We start from the raw sequence: 22,592 nt of genomic DNA on the forward strand, positions 1-22,592 counted from the left end.
CAATAAACTTGTTAAATTAGAAATATAGAAATATTAATTATACATAAAATTAGAAGTTTATAGCTAAAATATTACTATAGATTTCAATTTGACAGCGATTTTGACTTCAGTCAACACTAGTGTAAACAAAGTAAGTAGTGGTAGCAGGTAACAAATTTTTATACTTCATTATTTATACAGAGAAGTAAAATTGTATTACCTTGAAATGTTGTGCAATTTCTGTTATAAATGCACTGCAGGCATGGGGATTAATTATTAATCCTAAATATACGACACTTATATATCAGACATGAAAGCCACACGCCCCTCAGACTCGGTACATGATAATGATTATGATGAAAGTACACAGCACACTTTGATGATTCTAGTTCCATAGTAATAAATTTGTTAAGCTATCTCAGTGAAAAGTTGTGTAATCCAAGCCCCCACCATTAAGGACAGAGGGTTCTCTTTCAGTAACACGCAAATACAATTTTCACTTGTTTTTTCATGTTACTTTCCCCTTTATATTATCATGATGATCATCACAGCCTAACCTACCCATTCCATGATCATGATGATCATGGAATGGGTAGGTTAGGCTGTGAGCTATTGGACAAAATAAGGGACAATTTATAGTTATGAGATGTGGCTTAAGTGTTTCTGGTGAGATATGTTGTGTATTGAATGATGGTGTACATCATTTCCTTTGCAAATGCGTACTTTTCATTTCAAGTAATGAATTATAATTATTGAAATTATGCACTTATGCCTACATCTCCTCTCCAACGATCTTGGGGGACCTGTGGGAAATCGGTAGGTAGGTCAAACACCACCAGAGGCGCCACCATCGATGACGAGCACAATAGTGCGTCATTTTATGCGCACGCCATGCAAACGGGCAAATTTACATACCGCGGGAAATTTCATTCATACAAGTGTTATGCGAGTGTATTTACTACGATCGTAGTAAATTTCAAATAATTACATCATCAGTTACATGTCGATACATAAAAAAACAAAATAAACATGGCGGCTTGCATTCAGCAGTAAATCGAAAATTGGTTTATGTTTCAGCGTAAAAAATGAGCTAAATAAATTCAGTGTATTGGCAACTGACCAAAATGAACGAAAACTACTAGTCTCGCGGATTATTCTAATACCAAAATAAAGGCAGCGTGTTATGGAAGAGCTGAGAAATCGGTGGTACTAATTAGTTTTTTTTCTATCGGATCGGATTATCGGATAACAACAACGTCAACATCCATCCCGCCATCTTATCTATCTCAGGTGGTATGGATCAAACTTCACTCTATTAAGTTTCTTACCATTATGTTATTAGTGTAATAGACTTATAGTTGAATTATTTTAACTATTTTCCTTAAAATGTGTGGTTTTCATGTAATTTGATCAAAGAGAAGTTACATTTTTATCCTCCATAATATTACGGACCACAGCTACGATTCGTCCTGCCCGCTATCTATGATCACTGGTGGTATGGATCAAACTACACTATTAAGTTTGTTACTATTGTGTTATTAGTGTAATAGATTGCATATAGTTGAATTATTCAAACTATTTTCTTTAAAATGTGTGATTTTCATGTAATTTGACGGTATTCGTAGCTGTGGTGGGTAATTTTGCAGAGGATAAAAATGTAATTCTTTGATCAAATTATATGGAAATCACACATCTTAAAGAAAATAGGTCAAATAATGCAACCATATGCTAAATTTTCATATAAAATTGTGCCTGTCAGTAAAAACCGTCATTGTTTACGTATTTAATCGGCAATTAGTCAGACCGCATGTTTTGGCCCGATTTTTTCGGACAAAATAGGCCCGATTTGATTCCATTCAAAATGCAATATCTCGAGAACTAGGACAGCTAGATGGATAATTCAAATTGCATTGTACTCATTGCGACTTTTTGCATCCCATGAGAACTACTTCAGCTCAAATATCAGGAATTCCATTTTCATGTTGACCTAGCTAAAATCGGGGTTTTTGGGTGGGGAGCACTAATAAATTGAGTAATGCGCATTGCAAAACAGGTCTACAATCAACAAGAACATATAAAAAATATATGAAAATACATAAATTTCACCTTTGAGGATGGGAGTGGGTCAACATGACTGTAGCCATGTTGTTCAGGAGTGCTACCAAGGAATCGCAAAATTTCTCGCTTATAGTTTCACCCAACCAACATTTTTCTGCTATTATTGTGGTTTTTATTTCATGGAATATATGGTTACGATATACTTTTACCTAATAGTTCTAATACCTAAACACACATTTATACTAATAGTTATACTTTAAAGAGACCTCAAGTTACGTTACTAAGAGTGCTTTGGTGGGGATTGGAGGGGTCTGGGGGGCAAAGCCCCCAGCTAGGTTATGTTAGGTTACGTTAGGTTAGTTGAGGTTATGTTAGGTTAGGTTAGTTGAGGTTGCGTTAGGTTGGTTAGGTTCAGGTTATGTTAGGTTTGGTTAGATAGGTTCAGGTTAGGTTAGGTTACGTCAGGTTTGGTTAGGTTACGTTAGGTTTAGTTAGGTTATGTTAGGTATGGTTAGGTTACATTAGGTTTGGTTAGGTTACGTTAGGTTTGGTTAGGTTACGTTAGGTTTGGTTAGGTTAGGTTACATTATGTTGAGGTTAGGTTACGTTACATTAGGTTAGTTGTACACAAAATCGCAACCCACGGTCCTCTCGAAGCTTCATGAATTTATTCCCTAATTTACTGTTAGCAACTCTTGTGTGGGCGGAGTGGCCTTCACTAAATGTAGCGGATATAGCGAGAAATTTTTTGATTCGTTGGTAATGTTCCTGAATGACATCATGGCTCCGCTCGTGTTAGCCGACCCCACTCCCGCCCTCAAAGGTGAAATTTATGTATTTTCATATTTTTTTTGTGTTGTTCATTTTACACCTGTTTTGCAATGCGCATTACTCGATTTCATGCTCCCCACCCAAAAACCCCGATTTCCCACAGGTCCTCCCAGATCGTTGGGGTGGAGATGTAGGCATACATAAATTCAATAACTCATTACTTGAAAAGTACGCATTTGCGAAGGAAATGATGTACACCATCATTCAATACACAACATATCTCACCAGAAACACATAAGCCACATCACAAATTCGTTGGTTGGGTGAAACCATAAATTGACGAAAATAAGTTTAATGATAAATATCCATGTTTGCATACTTCTGAAATCTTACCAGACAAAACATTATCTCTAAAATCAATTTGAATGAAACTTGACAGGCGCAGCTGCAGGGCAATGTGCTAATATGATTACAGGGCATTATTTAAGGTCAATGTACTGATCAATGCAATAGGAGCTTGGCATAATAGGATCAAGCCTTATACTTTTGGTAAATGTTCAATTGTGTACATGGACACAATATAGCCTTAGAAAATTAATTAATTTTGTAAATTATAATGTATCAATGTAATATGCAATTTTCTTGGCAGAAATAAAAAACAAAAAGTTAGTAAAAACATTTCGTAAGTAATGAAGTCACACCGGACAAATGGTACGCCATGTTTGGTACAATAGATGCTGACGTTGAAGAAATGAAAGGATGATAGATTTGTCTAACCTAACCTAACGTGTATTTAGTAAATCGGTACCTGTAATTTAAGGTCATCCAGATCGCCATTGTCATCGTCACGGATGTTAGCGGCCTGTTCAATCACTCTTTCTGATTGCGGTGTATATAGGTTTTTCATAGCTTGAAGGAATGCATGGATTTCAGCACCATAACATCCCTTCAAGAATATATACCTTGCGAGGTACTGGTGGGAGTACCAAGGGCATACACTAGGCCTCAACTGGACCGGGGAGACAACATTTGACAAACGACAAGATGGCATCCTGATCCTATGCTAGTGACTTTTTTTGTTAGTATATTTGCTTGTAGCAAGGTATTTTTTTTTTTTATTTCCGCCAAGAAAATCGCATATTATGTTCATGTATTATAATTTACAAAATTGATATTTAATTTTCTAATGCTATATCGCGTCCACGTACACAACTGAACAAATACCATATTTCTAATTCTGTATGAATTTCTCTATTGCTAAGATTGAGAAACTGCTAGTCACTTGACTTTGTTAGTGCCATGGTTCCCACTATTCTAAATGCTTAAATTAGGGCAATATCCCTTAGTACAATAAATTCATTATTGTACCTATACTTGCCACATATTGGTATTAATACAATTGTATTATGTGGAAATGAAGCAAAATTAAGAAATCAAAATAACTTGGGACAGAATGGAAGGAGATAGTGAAGCTCATAAAGTGGAGGTGGGGGGGTATGTCCATATAATGTTTGGTCACATTATTCCCATGCCATATAATTTACAAGACAGCAGTCATATTTTCCCTGGATTGTGGTTTTTATGGTGGATTAGTAACATTACTGAGTGAGTGAAAGTGAAATGTGAGGTTTTATATCTATGCACCAATGGTTTTGATTTTTTTTTTTTTAAGTAAATAATTAGATATAAACAGTGTTTTGATAAAGTTTTTAGCTTATCTATTTAACTCAAATAAAAATGTGATCATAAACACAGTTCTAAAATTTGTAGATGGAAAATTTTTACAAAAGGAGTTCCTCAGGATTCCATTCTTGGGGCACTTCTATTCATACATACATACATACATACATATACCAAGGCTTTTTCCCCCTTACAAGGGAGGTAGCCAAAAAGGGAAAGGCATAAAAACACTCCCACCCATTTCATCCCTACATACACTCCACACCCCTCCCACCCTCCCTCTCATCTGAGCACCTCCTGGATGACGGGTCATCCCTGCACCCTGCCCACCACCCTGGGTCAGAAGCAGTGTCGCAAGACACAGCACATCCACAGCAAGGCCGCTTCATTTAATCGGCGACCCCCCCTCTCCGTCCCCCCTTGCATATAAGGAGAGGACGGGGAGAAAATCCCTTCGGGCTGCGTCAAAATTTACTCTCACATACTACCCCACCCCCCACCCCCCTGCCCATTCCTCCTCATGCAATCACAACATCATCCATATACAACCATTCTCCACTCACCTCTGTCTTCCGTCCTCTCCCTTCCTTCCTCAACAGACATTCCCCTCTTCCCCAAAGCCCCCTTCACCCCATCCATCCACCTCATCCTAGGACGTCCCCTCATGTTCACTCCCTCCACATCTGCCTTCCATACCTCTTTTACTAGTCTTTCTTCACTCATTCTTTCCATGTGTCCAAACCATCCTAATATTCTTTCATCGACCCTATCTCCCAAATCCTTTTTCACCCCTGTTCTCCTCCTCACCTCCTCATTTCTCACTCTATCCAGCCTAGTAACCCCCACCATACTTCTCAGACACCTCATCTCAAACACATTCAAACTCCTTCTCTCTTCTTCTCTTATGTTCCACGTTTCTGCCCCATACAGTGCTGTTGGCACAATCACTCCTTCATACAGTCTCCTCTTCGCATCCATTCCCAAATGTCTATTCCTCATTACACTCTTTAATCCACCAAGGCATTTACTCGCTTCTCTCAATCTACATTCTACCTCCATCTTCACTCCACCTTTTCCTGCTACACTTGCACCCAAGTATCTAAAACTATCCACTTCCTCCAGTCGCTCTCCCTTAATGTTCACTTCCAGTCTACTGCAACCTTCACCCCTTGTACATCTCATCACTTTACTTTTACCCATATAGATATAAATTATATAGACCACGGACTGAACTCTAATGTTTCCAAATTTGCTGATGATACAAAACTGCAGACTGGCAAATGATCACTTAAGGGGACCCCCCCGCCCAAAATCTTTTTTTCTGAAGGATCTTGCTGATTTTTTCTGTGTGATATCTAGGTCTGAAGAAACCTTCACAGCTTGAATTTTATTCAGATCTGACAAGTAGTTTTTTTTATTTTTTAATAAAAAACATAAAAAATACCATATTTTTGGGCTTCTTTCAAATCCTATCTCCTCTTACAATTTTTATTTGATGTCTTCCATTTTACAGCAAAAGAATCTTCTACATATATGAAAAAACAAAATAGAATTTTTTTTTAATATCTTCGTTTAACGCCGAGGAAAAAAATATTAAAAAATTATCGAAAAAAATGCAAAATTTTGACTTTGACACGTTATTAAAAAATTTCTATTTAACATATGCAAAAAAAACTCTCTATTTCATTTTTTGTCATTTATCTAGCTATTAATAGAGACCTCGTATGCAAAAATCGGTTGAAAATTGAGGGAGGAGATAGACTTTGTGTATCAAAAACTTACATTTTTCAGAAACGAGTGTTAAAGTTTTTTTTTTCCTTAGTTTGACTAAATTTTACATTGGACCTCCTAAGACCCATTGAAAACAGGTTCCATTGTATTTTCATGATGATTTTGCATCTTTCAAGTAACTCGGGCACTTTGTACCCTCCTACAGTGTAGGATATTATTCACTCAAAGTGAGGGTCTCATAAGCCGCCACCTCACTCTTTGTCGCAAAGTTTGAGTTCTTGGTCTAGAATGACCCAGCAAGGTAGTCTGATTTCTGGGATTCAGCTCTCTTTCTTTTCTTGGGTTTCCTTTCTGGTGTTGGAACAGGCTCTTGCTGCATCAGGGACATCACTGTGAGGTTTGAGACTCTAAACCCAAGGTGTTGCAACAAGGAGGCATCCTTGTAGCCACTTGTTAGCAAACAGTTGTTTGCGTAGAGACAACGTGTCTGATATAGGTGTAGAGGACAGAGGATCAGGGTGCTGAGGATGTGGATGTAGATGGCAGGGAGAGAGCTGCTGGAGGGAGTACTAGTGGTGATGGCGGAGGTGGTGATAACAAAGTTGATGCTGGGGTTCTTTCTTTCTCCCCTTGAGTTGCTAATGTAGACGTTCTTATCTTCTGCAAGTGTGCCTTTTGTTTGGATAGCTTAGGCATGGCTAATATCATCAAATATCTCTTCACTAAATAATATATGCGAATTTCACACGGCAAATTAGTGAACGCGGCAAGCTAACGTGTACATGTCCTTTACTTTGTAAGGCTCAGGCCACTGCCAGTCGTGCAGGCTGAACTTCCTCACACCACATACTCACGTGCATGCCGGATGTAAGAGAAAATTTTATGAGTGCATCAAATGCAAAAAAATAAAGTAAGATATGGTCAAAACATATGTAAACAATGGTCGTGCGCAGCATGTGGCTGCCGGGGGGAGGGAGGGTAGGCCCTTTAAACCCTTTAGAAATGGCAGTATGATAAAAACACTTTACCAGCATCTAGAGCAAGATCCCTACTATGTATTTATGCAATATTTTTTTTTTCTTTTTTTTTCTCTCTCTTAAACTAATTAGATATTCAAAAATACTTACATTAACTACAGCAATGGTCTAGGAAGTGGCAAATGAAATTTGACCCAAGTAAATGTAAGGTTATGCACACAGATAAAAATAAAAATAATTATAATTACAAGTTATTTGGAAATTTGTTAACAAAAGTGGATAGTGAAAAGGATCTTGGCATAATTATCAGTAGTGATCTCCAATTATCTAAGCAGTGTATTTCTGCCTTAGAGAGAGCAAATAAGATTCTAGGGCAGATTATGCAATCTTTTGATTTTAGAAGTCCATCTATCCTTAACAAGCTATTTAAATCTTTAGTTCATCCAGATTTGAAATATGCTTTTTTGGTAGTCACTGAATCTCATTAAAGACATTGACAAATTGAAAACAGTAAACAGCGAGCCACAGAAGTGATTCCAAACATCAGAAATAAATCATATGAAAATTGTCTAAAACATATGACTTTTTCCCTAAAAAAGTAAAACATATGACTATTTTCCCCAAAAAAGTGTAGACTTAGGGGTGATTTGATATAGGTCTTTAAGATTATAAAGGGAATTGACAACATCATAACTTTAATTTTTTTTTTACTCCAAATGTAAATTAGACAAGAAATAATGGCCTCAAACTTTCAGGAAGTGAATTTAATGTGGAAGTGGGTACAAACAACTTTGACACCCATGTACTAAGTGAATGTAATAAACTTCCTGAAGTGGCAGTGCAATGTAGTACGGTTCAAAGTTTCAAGAGTCATTTAGATAACCTATGCAAAATGCTGTAATGCTTGCCATTTATTTTATTTGTTGTAATTGATCTTTATTTGTTATTATTTATTTATTATAAATTTCCATTATATTCTATTTAGTATTATTATTTATGTTTGTTAATTATTTATCATTGCTGTGGATATGCTGTGTCTTGCAACACTGCTTCTGACCCAGGGCAGTGGACAAGATGCAGGGATGACTTGTTATCCATGAGGTGCCAAGATAAGAGAGAGGGAAGAGGGTGGAGGGGATTGGAGTATGTTGGGGATGGAATGGGTGGGAGTGATTTTTTATGCCTTTTTTTTCTATCTTGTAAGGGAGGAAAGCCTATAAGAACATAAGAAATAAAGGAGACTGCAAAAGACCATAAGGCCTACACTAGGCAGCTCCGTATCCATCACCACCTGTCATCCCCATCCATAAAGTTGTCTAATCGTTTTTTAAAACAACTGATAGTTTCAGCGCTTACTACGTGGTTACTAAGTTTATTCCATTCATCGACCACCCTATTTGTAAACCAATTCTTGCCTATTTCCTTCTTAAATCTAAATTTGTCCAGTTTATACCCATTACTGCGAGTCCTGCCCTGTTGTTTTATTATGATGACCTTGTTTGCATCACCCCTGTTATAGCCCTTGATCCACTTGAACACTTCTATTAGATCACCCCGCACTCTGCGTCTTTCCAGAGAGTGTAAGTTTAGGTGCCTAAGCCTCTCTTCGTAAGGCAAATTTCCAAGTCCTTGTATCATTTTGGTCATTCTTCTCTGTACTGATTCTAGTGAATTTATGTCCATTCTGTAGGACGGAGACCAAAACTGTACCGCATAGTCAAGGATGGGTCTAACTATCGCTAGATAGAGTTTAATAATTACCTCTGCACTTCTATTCGTTACCGTCCTAGCAATGAAGCCTAATGCTCTGTTTGCTTTATTTGCTTTATTTCTGGCGCTAATGCACTGCTTCCTGGTTTTAAGGTCCGGACTCACCAGAACTCCCAAGTCCCTCTCGCACTCAGATTTTTCTAAAAACGTGTTATCTAAGTTGTATCTATTTTCGGGGTTGTGTAGCCCTACGTTTAACACGCTACACTTAGAGATATTGAAGTTCATTTGCCATTTCACCGACCATGTTAACAGTTCATTAAGATCATCCTGCAGAATCTGGGCGTCTTCTCCTGACCTAATTAGGCATCCTATTTTAGTGTCGTCCGCAAACTTACTAACATCACTATTTAACCCATCGTTATTCAGAGTAAAGGAGAACATGTAATGCAATGGTGACTTTATAATGCAAGTAGTGTGATGCAAATTACATATGGCAGCCAATGCTGCACACAAGAATTTGAGTTATACTGAAGTGGTTAATAATATACATTTGAGCATTAAAACTTTGATGATTGGAAATTTTACAAAAAGCCACCTATTGTGGTACTCAAATAACAAAAGTTGATATTTCTAAAATAGCTCATTTATTATGTTTGTGTACAGGAAATGTCTGAATATGCAGATGTACTTAAACAACACATTCTGTTTTCCCGTTGAAGTCTATTAGCAAGGATTAATGTCAAAAGGAGCATGCTAGTATGTCAAGAATTAATTTTTAATGTTTCTTTTCTTTCCAAACAGAAATTCAAATAAAAAATGGCAGATGTACGTGATATTTTGGAGCTAGAACGGCCAGTGACCCCAGAAATAAGCAAAGATGCAATTCTGGGAATTAAGAAAGATATTCCAGCCAAGAAAAAAATGGAAAAAGCTGCTATGAAGAGACCAGAAGGAATGCATCGAGAATTGTATGCCCTCCTTTACTCGGACTCCAATAAAGATCTTCCACCTTTGTTACCCACAGATACAGGTAGTCTATAAAAGGATTTTGTGGGAAAGAATCCTATGTATACTGTATTAAGAACAAAATTTATTTTAATTGTATTTGTCCACTGATATCTGCCATTGGCCAACTCAGGCATTTGCTGAAGGACTATATAATATATTAAACTGCTGCAATATTTTTATTTTCATAAAGGAAAACAATGAAATCTTACCCTATATCATTAGCTAAACTAGAAAGTATGCAAAACTGAGCTGCCAAACTGACACCAAATAATGGACCACAAATCATATGAAAATTGTGAAAAAATATTTCAGCACAGGTTCTCTTAAAAAATTGAAATTCAGTTGGATGTGTATAATGGAGGATTGTCCATCTATTGATGTTTTTCTTTATACTGAAACAGGTCAAGGCTACAAGAATGTGAAAGCTAAGCTTGGTATGAAGCGTGTTCGACCATGGAAATGGATGAAATTCACAAATCCTGCCAGGAAAGATTCAGCTGTGTTTTATCACTGGCGGAGGGAAACTGATGAAACTAAAGTCTACCCATTTGCCATGTTTGATAAAGTAAGACAGTTTTTCAGTCTTACTGTTTTCATATTTGTTAAGTGTTTTATATATATAGATACATATATATACATATCATATATACATACATTACATACATATACCAAGGCTTTTTCCCCCTTCCAAGGGAGGTAGCCAAAAAGGGAAAGGCATAAAAACACTCCCACCCATTTCATCCCTAAATACACTCCACACCCCTCCCACCCTTCCTCTCATCTGAGCACCTCCTGGATGACGGGTCATCCCTGCACCCTGCCCACTGCCTTGGGTCAGAAGCAGTGTCGCAAGACACAGTACATCCACAGCAAGGCCGCTTCATTTAATCGGCGACCCCCCCTCTCTGTCCCCCTTTGCATATAAGGCGAGGATGGGGAGAAATCCCTTCGGGCTGCGTCAAAATTTACTCACACATACTACCCCACCCCCCACCCCCCGCCCATTCCTCCTCATGCAATCACAACATCATCCATATACAACCATTCTCCACTCACCTCTGTCTTCCGTCCTCTCCCTTCCTTCCTCAACAGACATTCCCCTCTTCCCCAAAGCCCCCTTCACCCCATCCATCCACCTCATCCTAGGACATCCCCTCATGTTCACTCCCTCCACATCTGCCTTCCATACCTCTTTTACTAGTCTTTCTTCACTCATTCTTTCCATGTGTCCAAACCATCCTAATATTCTTTCATCAACCCTATCTCCCACCTCCTTTTTCACCCCTGTTCTCCTCCTCACCTCCTCATTTCTCACTCTATCCAGCCTAGTAACCCCCACCATACTTCTCAGACACCTCATCTCAAACACATTCAAACTCCTTCTCTCTTCTTCTCTTATGTTCCACATTTCTGCCCCATACAGTGCTGTTGGCACAATCACTCCTTCATACAGTCTCCTCTTCGCATCCATTCCCAAATGTCTATTCTTCATTACACTCTTTAAACCACCAAGGCATTTACTCGCTTCTCTCAATCTACATTCTACCTCCACCTTCACTCCACCTTTTCCTGCTACACTTGCACCCAAGTATCTAAAACTATCCACTTCCTCCAGTCGCTCTCCCTTAATGTTCACTTCCAGTCTACTGCCACTTTCACCCCTTGTACATCTCATCACCTTCCTTTTACCCACATTTATCTTTAGCTTTCTTCTATCACATACTCTCCCAAACTCTGCCCCCAGCTTCCTCAATCCCTCCTCTGACCCTGCCACAAGCGCAGTGTCGTCCGCAAACAACAACTGGCTCACCTCCCACTTTTCTCCATTTTCTTTAACCATCTCCAATCCCTGACTCACTACCCTAGCATTCACCTCTCGCACCACCCCATCCATGTATAAGTTGAACAGCCAGGGCGACATAACGCATCCTTGACGAAGTCCCACCTTTACTTCAAACCACTCACTCTCTCCATTTCTAATCCTAACACATGCTCTACTACTCTCATAAAAACTCTTGACAGCTCCCAAAAGCTTTCCTCCTATCCCATAAATCTGCATAACCTCCCACAGTGCCTTTCTGTCTACCCTATCATAAGCCTTTTCCAGATCCATAAAAGCCCAAAAAACATCCTTCCCCTTTCCTATAGCTTTCTCACATATCTGTCTTACCACAAAGATCTGATCTACACAACCTCTACCCGTCCTAAATCCACACTATTCCTCACCAATTACTCCTTCTGTTCCTCTCCTAATCCTCTCAATTAAGATCCTCCCATAAGCCTTCCCTACTACACTCAACAGGCTAATCCCTCTGAAATTACTACATTCACACTTGTCCCCTTTTCCCTTGTAAAGAGGAACTATACAGGCACTACTCCAGTCCTCCGGTACTCTACCCTCTCTCCAGCAAACATTAAATAACCTCACCAACCAGTCCACCATCACTGAACCTCCCTTTTTCAGACATTCTGCATGACATCCATCCAGACCAGGTGCCTTACCTGCTTTCATCATCTTTACAACTGCCTTCACCTCATCCTTCCTTATTTCTCCTCCATTCTCCTCACTCATCACTCTCATTTTCTTCGCATTTCCCACTGCAGCTATCTTTCCTTCCCTATCCTCCTTCACATTCAGCAACTCCCTAAAATATTCTGCCCATCTTCCCCTCACTGCCCTCTCTTCCATTATCATCTCTCCATCTGTACCTTTTACCTTTTCTTCCCTACTTGATTCGCCTCCTCTTCCTCTCTTAATTTCTTTCCAAAACATCTTTTTATTACTTTCAAAATTTTCTGTCATACTCCTACCCCATTTCACATCTGCTCTCCTCTTTGCCTCCTTTACCTTTTGCTTTACTTCTCTTTTCTTTTCTTTGTACATCTCATATGACTCCCCTGTCCTCTTTTGTAACCAATCTGTGAATGCTCGCTTCTTCTCTTCTACAACCTTCTTTGTTTCCTCATCCCACCATTCACTACCCTTTCTTCTATTTCCCCCTGTCCTTCTTGTTCCACACACCATATATATATATATATATTTTTTTCCCTCCAGTCATGAATGCTGATTTAGTGTGGGAGTATTTTCTGCAAATATTTTATGCAGTCAGCACTGTATGGAGGGAAGTAAAGGTTAATTTTCCCAGGTATCCTGTGCGGGTCATGGAACTTGTTTTAATACCCAGCAACCTTTTTCATCTCATCTTCTTACCAAGAAGAGGATAGTAGGAACTTGTGGTGAGACTCACAGACAGGACATTTGGAAAAGGGAGAGCAACAGTTATCATACCACCACCATCTAGGGGCTGCCAGAATGAGGCAGTGAGTGGGACTGACAGTATACTCAGTCACTATCATACATCCCTCCCATTATTTAATAACTTCATTCTTTCACTAAACACCCGAAAGTCATCCAGGGATTATGTGTGACATTGGGGGCAGGAGAAGGTAATCTCATGCAAAAATACTGTCAGTCTCTTCTCTTTTACTATCACCCAGTTACTAGGGTTCTGGTTTGAGTCTTCCTCCAAGGCCCTATTATGCTGCAACTTTTTGTAGAGGGAAAGCACAGAGTGGAAGATCCTTAGTCCTTGCACTCTGTCCCATTCAGCCACCTTTTATGGTACACATAAGAACATGGTGACAGGATTCTATTCCCCCTTGTTTCCATGAATGGTGGACTTTTCCCATGAAGATGGATACCAATCCAGCTATCACTGTTTGGTCATTCCAACCCCAAAATTAAGAGAAGGGGATAGTTGCCTCGTACACAGGATGTATGCACTATAAAGTTTTAGATTTGCATTTTGTGTATGATAATGAGATTTCTTATCAGTATGTCTTCTCATTGTCAGAAAGTGGACATCCTTTCCTACACTGATGCAGAATATAGCACTCATCTGGTGTCTGATACTTGGACACGTCAAGACACAGATTTACTCTTTGATCTGTGTCAGCGTTTTGACCTGCGTTGGTATGTAATATATGACCGGAGACCAACACATTGGTCAAACAAGAAAATTGAAGACATGAAGGAGAGGTACTACGAGGTTACAAATAAGCTGAAAAAGGTTTGTAGTACACTTATTGAACTTGAAAAAACAATGACTTACTGACTTGTTATACTGGCCTGGTTGATTCAGATATTCATACATTGCCATCTAAATGCATATGAGGGAAGTTGAAAATGTGGGTATACAGATTGCATCTTTATATTAGAAAAGAAAAATGTATATATCATCGCTCTGCTGTATTAAAGCTGCAATCGGCATCATAACTGATGAAGGTGAAGAGTTGGAGATTATAGACTCATGTTACTGATTCTAGTAATAACATAGCACATTAAAATAACAACTTTTGCATGAGAGATTATGTGGATTTTTTCTGGAAAGCTTATGCTTTGGTATATAGATAGATCCATTTTTTTTTGTTCTACTTTTGATTTCCAGGTGCGTAATTTGAGTGGACCAGAAGGAAAGATCATTGCTTATGATGCAGAACATGAACGAAGGAGGAAACAGCAACTTATAAAATTATGGGAAAGAACACCAAAGCAGGTATATAATAGATTTTCTCATTTGGGTGTACATGATACTGATGAACCTTAAAAATTCATGTTGATTGAGTTTTCTGAGGATACCAGTGTGATGAAACAATGTTCTGACATTCATGCTTCAAACTAGAAAAGGAATTCTAAACCCTTCCTTTCTCATTTTCTACCTTTATTTGAAAGAATTAGGGACATAAATGTGTTCAGAAGAGAGGTGAAAGGAAAATTGAGAGTGGATGTTAGTGGAAAAAAAAAAGAATGAGACAGAGAGGTACTGAGTAAACAGATTGAATGAGGAGAAAGAATACTAAGTAAAATTGAGCAATTTATGAGATATAGTGAAAGGTAAAGGAGAAATAGGAGTAGAGGAAGAATTGGTATATTTGAAGGAGGAAAGGCAAAAGTGCACAGTGATGGTGTGGGAGATGATGAGGATGGGAGGGAACAGGAGAGGCAGCAAATGGTGGGATGAAGAGGAGGGTGTGGAAGAAAAAAAAATGAATATTGAAGAATATCTGCAAAGAAACGAGGAGACATACAAGAAGTATGGAATAAGGAGGGTGGAAACAAAATATAAGGATATAAAAAAGAGAGCTAGTGTGAAGAGCATGTGTTTCACTGAACATTTTGAAAAAAAAAGAATTATAGAAGGAAGTGAAAAAAGTTAGGGGAGGGGAGTTGGAAAGAGAGGAGAGGGTAAAGGGTACAGATGGATAGATGTTAATAGAAATGAAAGCGGTGAACTGGAGATGGGTAGAGTACAGTACATACATATACCAAACAGCTTTTTCCCCCCTTACAAGGGAGGTAGTCTAAAACAGAGGCATAAAATCCACGCCCACCCATCCCATTCCCAACTACTCCACTCCTATTCAAGAAATCGTTGAATGTAGAGGAGGATAAGGAGGTAGTGGGAGATGGCAGGAGACTGAATGCTTTGGCAAAAGAGGAGATATAAAGTACAGAGTAAGGCAGTTCCATGTAGGGAGTAGTTACAGTGGAGTGGCTGGTGAGATGGATGTATGCCTGGCAGCCATGCAGATTATGGGGCTGGAAAGAGAGCTGTTGGGTAGAGTAGATAGGTTGGGCATATGGAAACAATGAGTGACTAGCAAAAAGAGTGTAGAAAGCAGAAGAGGGAGTAAACTTGAGAAGAAGATCAGGAATGAGGTAAATGGATGAAGAAGTGATTCGGCCTTGACTACTCTCTCTGTCTGTCTCTGTGTATGTGTATGGATTTCATTCTGCTCAATGATACATGAACATGTCAAAGTGGTTAACTGGTTTTGAAACTAGCACACTGACAATGAATTTTGTCATGCCTAACACTACATGAGTTTATACAGATAAGAGGAGTGTTACTGTAGTTGAGAAGTTAGGGCTCTTTCAATTAAGCCAGTGATGCTCTTTGCAGATTTTGTTCTGACACAAGAAAGTTCAGCTAGTATATATATACATCAAAGACCTTTCAATTTACTCCTGCAGTAAACCTCTACCAAATTCACTATCTAATCTCTTCAAACCCTCTCCCTGCTTGCAAAATAGGCATCCCCATATACTCAGCTGTTTTCTGTTCTTTCTCGTATACCTCTACCCTCACTCTCTTACTCAAACTCTTGTATTTGCCACATTCATCACTCCATCCATATACAAATTAAGCATCCATGGTAACATCACATACCCCTATTTCTCTTTATTTTAGATAGAAGAGGAGCAGCAGCTGCTTTCTGAACTGCGCAAAATTGAAGCACGGAAGAAGGAAAGAGAAAAGAAGACACAGGACTTACAAAAGCTGATCAGTGCTGCTGATGGATCTGCAGATGTCCGCAAACTGAAAACTAACAAAAAGAAAGTACAGCCAACCAAGCTTCCCAAAACAGATACAACGGTGAGTTGAAGAAATGGTTTTCTCATGTCTGGTGACAACCCTCTCTCTTGCCCTTGTTACAGTCCTTTCATTATATCCCACATTCTTCTTGAATGTCCTACCTCCTTGATCCCTCAGAACAACCTCCTTTCTCATCATTCTCTACAAACACCTTTTTTTTTTGTCTTGTCTTGTTTTGTCTTGCTTTAGGAGAATCTACATATCTACATTGCCTTACTAGTCTTACTCTGAAAACACAATATCTCTTTCTGAGTGACTTATGGGCCAGTTCAATTGTTCATGCTAATTACCTGGGAGCTGTGGGTCTCGTGCAGGAGATCAGAGACAGCAGATTGATTGATTAGGAGAATCAGTAGACCTCTTCAAATTACAGCTCCCTCATACCATACATTTGACAACATCATTGTTGGGTCCTCTTCTTTCCAGAAGATTAGGGTCTGACATACATTAATTATGCTTGATGTGTTCAATGTAGTGACTGTAGAGCCCCCCCAGCTGGGCCTTGAGTGTTGTGTGGCAAACTGGGCAGCCCAAGCCTGGTTGTAGCTCAATCCATATATTTGTCCCATTCACAGCTTTTAATGGAACACCCCAACACTCCTGCAATACTAAGGTATCATGTTCCTACATACATATACCAAAAGGCCCTTTCTCCTCATAAGTGAGATGGCCCATCCAAGACACACACTCACCCTTCGTCTGTACTATACTCGTGCAATATCCTTTTATTGTCCCTTTTTGTCTTGGCTCCTTGTTCATAGAGTTGTGATATTCGCAATATTATACTGATTTTTTCCCCCCACATATTTTCTGATCCCTGATCTTTCATGTATAATTTTTTTCTCAACAAGATATCCATAAAGACAGGAAATGTCTAAATGAAACTGAAGAAGTATAAACAAGTGCAAACTTAACCATGTAGAAGCACAAGTTAGATGTTACATAACCAGTGCAACTTGGGCGAGCATATGAAGATCACGAGAGTGTTGATCTCGCTATGGCTACTGTACTATACCAGTCTGTATCGTATCAACATATCTATATTGCTTGCAGGGTGGACAAGCATGAATGGGCCCTGGCTCAATGTATGTGTCGTCTTTCCACAAAATATTTATTATTACCTTTGACAGATGGGAGAGAAAAAAATATATAATTAGAAGTTTGAAAATATCACAAAAGCCTTGCTGTATGACCGACCGATGTGCCAGTGTTATTGGCATATTGGTTTGGTAATTGCACTTCTACCTTTGTGTTTGTGTAACAGGTAGAAAATGTCAATATTTCTAATATCTATTTATCAACTAATCATGGTGCTCCTGTTCAGCTGATTTCCCTGCCATGAATTTTCATGTCCAATCCACAACCACATTTACCCCACACTATTAACCTGTACCTACCATTTTCCTCTATAGCCCTGTAATCATGTTCAATCTTGGTATGATATTGACCTTAAGGATAGAACTGCTGTTGAATTGTCATCAATGAAATACAAATACATGATATACAATAATAATAGAGAATAGTCATATATGTGATTTTAATGTATTTTATTTACTTTATTTTTTATTTATTTATTTATTTATTTATTTTTTCATTATTATTATTATTTTTTTTTTTTTTTGCTTTTTTCCAATTTGTTTTAAGGCTCAGAGTGTGGAGAGTTGTACAGGAATAAAATTCCCAGATATGAAGGCTTCAGGAGTGAGCCTTAGGTCACAACGCATGAAGTTGCCAGCAAGTGTTGGACAAAAGAAAGTTAATGCCATTGAACAGCTACTTGGGGAGTTAGGAATAGGTAAGATAATATTACAGAAACAAAACAAAAAATAAAACACACACACACACACACATATTAGAAACAATACTTGTTCAATAAAAGGTGTGAGATAGCACATATACACAGCCTTTTATGAATGTAAAAGTACACAAGGAAGCTCGCTGGCTGAGTGGGTTAGGGCGTCATTACTTGCGGCGAAGGTCGAGGTGATGGCTGTTCGAATCCTGCCACTGGCAAAGTTGAACCAAGGGCATGGTTCATTAAATTCCACACTACAAAGTCCTCTGTGAGGGGCACCGTCCTAGCCTTCCGATAGGGGGGAGTTTGTGACGTTAAACCATATCATCATCATCAAAAGTACACAAAAAAAAAAAAAACTATGCAGGAATTTTGTGATTATTCTGTTTATATTTTGTTGAGGGTTATCTTAATTTTCATAATATTTAATTCTAGCTGATTTGTAATTGATTTAATGCTCTAATTCACCAGAACTTAATCCAATGGCAACTGAAGACATTTGTCAGAACTTCAATGATTTACGCTCTGATTTGGTTCTGATGTATGACCTTCGAACAATACTTCTTAACTATGTCTTTGAACTACAAACCCTAAAACATCAGTATGAGAGTCTCTTACCAGGAAAGGTGAGCATATTTGCTAGTTGACATACCACTGACAGAATTTGTCATGAATATTATTCTGGATTTTTTTTTTATTGTGTCCAGGACCCCTACTTTTTCAATTGCATTATATCTTTGAAATTTCTTTAAACAAATGATTATTTTTATCTATGTACAAAGAGTTTGATTTTTTTTTTTTTTTTTTTTTTTTCTCTCCTCCCAACCTTTAGACGCTAGAAATCCCTGCCTCACTTATCATTAACACTGGAGAAGATTCCCCATCAAGACCAAGAGCCATTTCAGAGATGATCGATGTTGTTGCGACACCATCCACTCCAAACGTGAGTAGACTTCAATTTTTCTTCATTTATGTTATCAATATAGTGATGTAGATCCTGAATGTTTTTAAGATGAAATATTTGAGAAATATTATAGGTATTACAAGAATGAATAGCGTGAGAAACATGGTGAGGCAGAGAATAGGAGTAGAAGGAGGGTTTCTGTATTGCATAGATCAGTGTTGCTGTGGTTTGGGGACATGAAAAGTGTGGAAAGCAGAAGTAGATGGAGTGAGCTGAAAAAAAAAAAAACAGGAATGAGGTGGATGGATGGTGCAGAGGGGGTTTTGGATGCCACTGAAATGTCTGTAAAAGTGTATCCTTATATAACTGTATGTACATACATACATACATATACCAATGGGTTTTTCCCCCTTACAAGGGAGGTAGCCAAAGTCAAAGCCATAATGAAGTATGGAAGACAAATGAGTGGAAGGGCAGTGAGCTAAACACAGAGAACAGTTGGAGCTTTATTCACTGATGTTTCGTCCTTATCAGGACTTTTGAGAATGTCCTGGTAAGGACGAAACGTCAGTGAATAAAGCTCCAACTGTTCTCTGTGTTTAGCTCACCGCCCTTCCACTCAAAGGCATAAATCCACTCCCACCCATTTCATCCCCACATACTCCACTCCCATTCATCACACCTCCCTCTCTCTTTTCCTGGCTCTTGGATGACAGATCGTTCCTGCATCTTGCCCACTGCCCACCATATGTAACCATGATATAGTATATAAACCCTTATACACCATATACCAGTCACATTTACATTATACATGACCATATATGTCTATGTGACAATGGCACTGTTCCAGGTGTAAAAATTAGAAGTGAACGGAATATTTTTGACAGCCTGAAGGGAAATCTCTCAGTCTTCTCTTTTTCTGTATGAGGGGATGGAGATGGGAGTTGGTGATTAAGTGAAGCGACCTTACTGTAGATGTGCTTTGTCGTGTTGCATTGCTTCTGACCCAGGGCAGTGGATAGGCTATACGGATGACCTGTCATCCATGAGGAGCTACGATGAGAAGGAAGAAAGGGTGGTGGATGGGAGTGGGTACTTGCCTTTTGACTTGGCTACCTCCGATGTACGGGGGAAAAAGCCCTTGGTACATAGATAGAGTGATATAAGATTGTGAATGATTAAAGGGATGATGGAGCTAGGAAGGATGTTTTTGTCAGCTTCATAGATTATTCCAAGTTGATTAGGAGGGGAAGTCTCCATATAATGAAGCAGTGGTTCCTAGGCCCTGATGTGGAAGTGCTATAACTTGCTACATTACCTTTGATCTAGGTGGTGAATGAAGCAGGGCACAAAAATGATTATTCATCTTCAAGTTGTTGAGATGGGAGGGGTATTAAATGGATATTGTATATGAATTGTGTGTGCATGTGATTTGATTTGGGTATCCTGAGATGAGTTCAAGGAATATAGGTGTTTAAAAAATGGATAGTGAGAAATGCAGAGGTGAGAGAGAATTAGAATGGGAAAGGAGCCATTGGATAGGGTAGGTTAGAGAATGCTTAGGTGGTTTGGGTATATTGAATGAAAAAAATAATGAAAAAGTTAGTAAAGAGTGTGAAAAGCACAGTTGAACAGAGTGAGCTTAAGAGGAGGATAGATTGTGAAGTGGATAAATTGGATAAAAAGGACTAGATGTACATGGAATGTCATTGGAGTAGAGAAAAGAATGTAAAAGATAAGAGCAAATGGAGGGAGATTGTGGATGGATGAAAAGATGATGTACCCTGCAGGGAAGTTCTTCTCTTCTGCTTTGTAGAGTATTGTGAGTGGATGAGAAAAGAGGAGTTACCATATGATTGAATAGGAGTAAACTAGTTCCTGCTGTCAAACCCTGCCTTTGAAATACTGTGCATTGATGTAGTACCAATGGCATGAGCAGTGTAATGGGTGATGGGGTAACCCTTCATCATCTAGGTGATGAGATTGGAGGAATGATTGAATGTGTTTTATTTGTGTATGGTGAGCATGTGTGATTTGACTCGGCCATCCCCCCTGATAAAAGAGAAAGGAGCATTTATATATATATATATATATATTGATAAGTATTTTAGACGAATGATTTGGATGATGGAGAACATAAACACAGGGGAAGGCTTGAAACCTTAAACACTCTAACATTTCGTTCGTTCGTCTCTGAAGATGTTCTGCGCGAACGAAACATTAGTGTTTAGGGTTCTGAGCCTTCCCCAGTGTTTATGTTCTCCATAATCCAAATCATATATATATATATTTATATATTTTAATGGAAGATCCCAAAATTATGTATATCTTTATTTATATGTATGACTGACTTTCATTTTTTCATTTCAGCGGAAGAGAAAGGCAGCTCTGGAGCAGAGTAATGTGTTAAAGAAGATTAAATCTAGAACATAATTAGGGAGCTTGTCAAATTTCCATTGTTCCATTAATATTGAATTATAATAATTATTGTTTTGAATTTCACTGACTGGAAATATGCAGCCGTACAGTAGTCAGCAAGTCTTGAGCCCTACCATAGATCTCTTGTGGAAGGATTGTTGGGCTACTGGCTATATTTTGTCAACTCATAGGAGGAAAAGAGGAGCATTCATTTGTCAGCTGTTCATACATACGTACATATGCCAAATGCTTTATCCCCCCTACATGGGAGGTAGCAAAAAAATAAAGGCATAAAATCCACTCCCACCTATTCCATCCCCACATACTCCACTCCCATTCACCCCCCCCCTTCCTCCCTCTTATCTTGGCTCCTCCTCATCTCTTCATGTGTTATAAAAAATGGATGGGGGGGGGGTAGTCAGGGCTGAAATAGATATTTTAGGCTAGGTCTAGAGACCGAGTGACAGGCCCTTGGGGCTGCACATGTAGATAAATGTAAGGGTGTTCATGTGATTTGATGAAGAGCACCAGTGAGGTAATTCTCTCATATACCAGTCTTGTAGACCACTGTCATCAATCCCGAAGACTTCTGAAATACCATTTTAAAGTTTTGTAAATCACTGAAGCAGAAGTAAAAGAATTACATATTTTTGTGTTTTAATGCCTAACAGTTCAAGATTGGTCAAGAGCTGATAGAAATGATCAGAGAAATGTGACAAAAATTGTCCTGCTTTCCTTTCTCAAATGTTGATAGAATTATCTGTATTGACTTCAGTTGGAGCAACCTGCCTACTGATAATATTAGCACGGGAATCTTCAGGGCGTGTGGCAAGAGGATTTGTATGCTTTTTCAACTCTTCAATTATCTTTTTTGTCAATCCTCTGAGTCAAATTTTTGTTGATGATATCCCTCCTCTTTGTATATATTAATAGTTTCATCATTATCATCATTGGTATTTCATCAAATAAGTTTTCAACAGCTTGAGACAGTGTATTACAAATGTGATGAGACAGAATCCATACATATGTCTGTCCAGGGGACAGTTTTCACAAGGCCACCTTTAGATTTTCCTTTTAGTTTTGTTTGTTACCTGAACTGGTCAAGGAAAACATAATTCCAC

General features: G+C 38.6%; 1 protein-coding gene across 3 annotated transcripts; it reads left to right on the forward strand.

Moving 5' to 3' along the window:
- DMAP1 (DNA methyltransferase 1 associated protein 1) lies at nucleotides 1–22,118 on the forward strand. Of its 3 annotated transcripts, none has more exons than XM_076212610.1 (10): nucleotides 1–130; nucleotides 9,711–9,942; nucleotides 10,319–10,482; nucleotides 13,772–13,987; nucleotides 14,366–14,473; nucleotides 16,169–16,354; nucleotides 17,999–18,149; nucleotides 18,621–18,775; nucleotides 18,982–19,092; nucleotides 21,424–22,118. In XM_076212610.1, the coding sequence occupies exons 2-10, from the start codon at nucleotides 9,726–9,728 to the stop codon at nucleotides 21,484–21,486; spliced, it is 1,371 nt and encodes a 456-aa protein (XP_076068725.1). In that variant the 5' UTR covers nucleotides 1–130; nucleotides 9,711–9,725; the 3' UTR covers nucleotides 21,487–22,118. The 3 variants fall into 3 exon arrangements, with proteins under 3 accessions (XP_076068725.1, XP_076068728.1, XP_076068727.1); XM_076212613.1 differs by having other exon boundaries at nucleotides 18,005–18,149; XM_076212612.1 differs by having other exon boundaries at nucleotides 9,711–9,939.
- Nucleotides 22,119–22,592: the final 474 nt, after the last annotated feature.

Source organism: Oratosquilla oratoria, chromosome 30, assembly GCF_046742065.1.
Source record: "Oratosquilla oratoria isolate Oo_2021 chromosome 30, ASM4674206v1, whole genome shotgun sequence".
Taxonomy (NCBI): domain Eukaryota; kingdom Metazoa; phylum Arthropoda; class Malacostraca; order Stomatopoda; family Squillidae; genus Oratosquilla; species Oratosquilla oratoria.

What these genes read in the sequence shown, in the direction of transcription:
- DMAP1 (XM_076212610.1), top strand. Translation starts at nt 9,726, where the DNA reads ATGGCAGATGTACGTGATATTTTGGAGCTAGAACGGCCAGTGACCCCA. An exon ending in CATTTGCCATGTTTGATAAA is followed by an intron (nt 10,483 to 13,771) that starts GTAAGACAGTTT and finishes TCTCATTGTCAG; the next exon opens with AAAGTGGACATCCTTTCCTA. An exon ending in TTACAAATAAGCTGAAAAAG is followed by an intron (nt 13,988 to 14,365) that starts GTTTGTAGTACA and finishes TTTGATTTCCAG; the next exon opens with GTGCGTAATTTGAGTGGACC.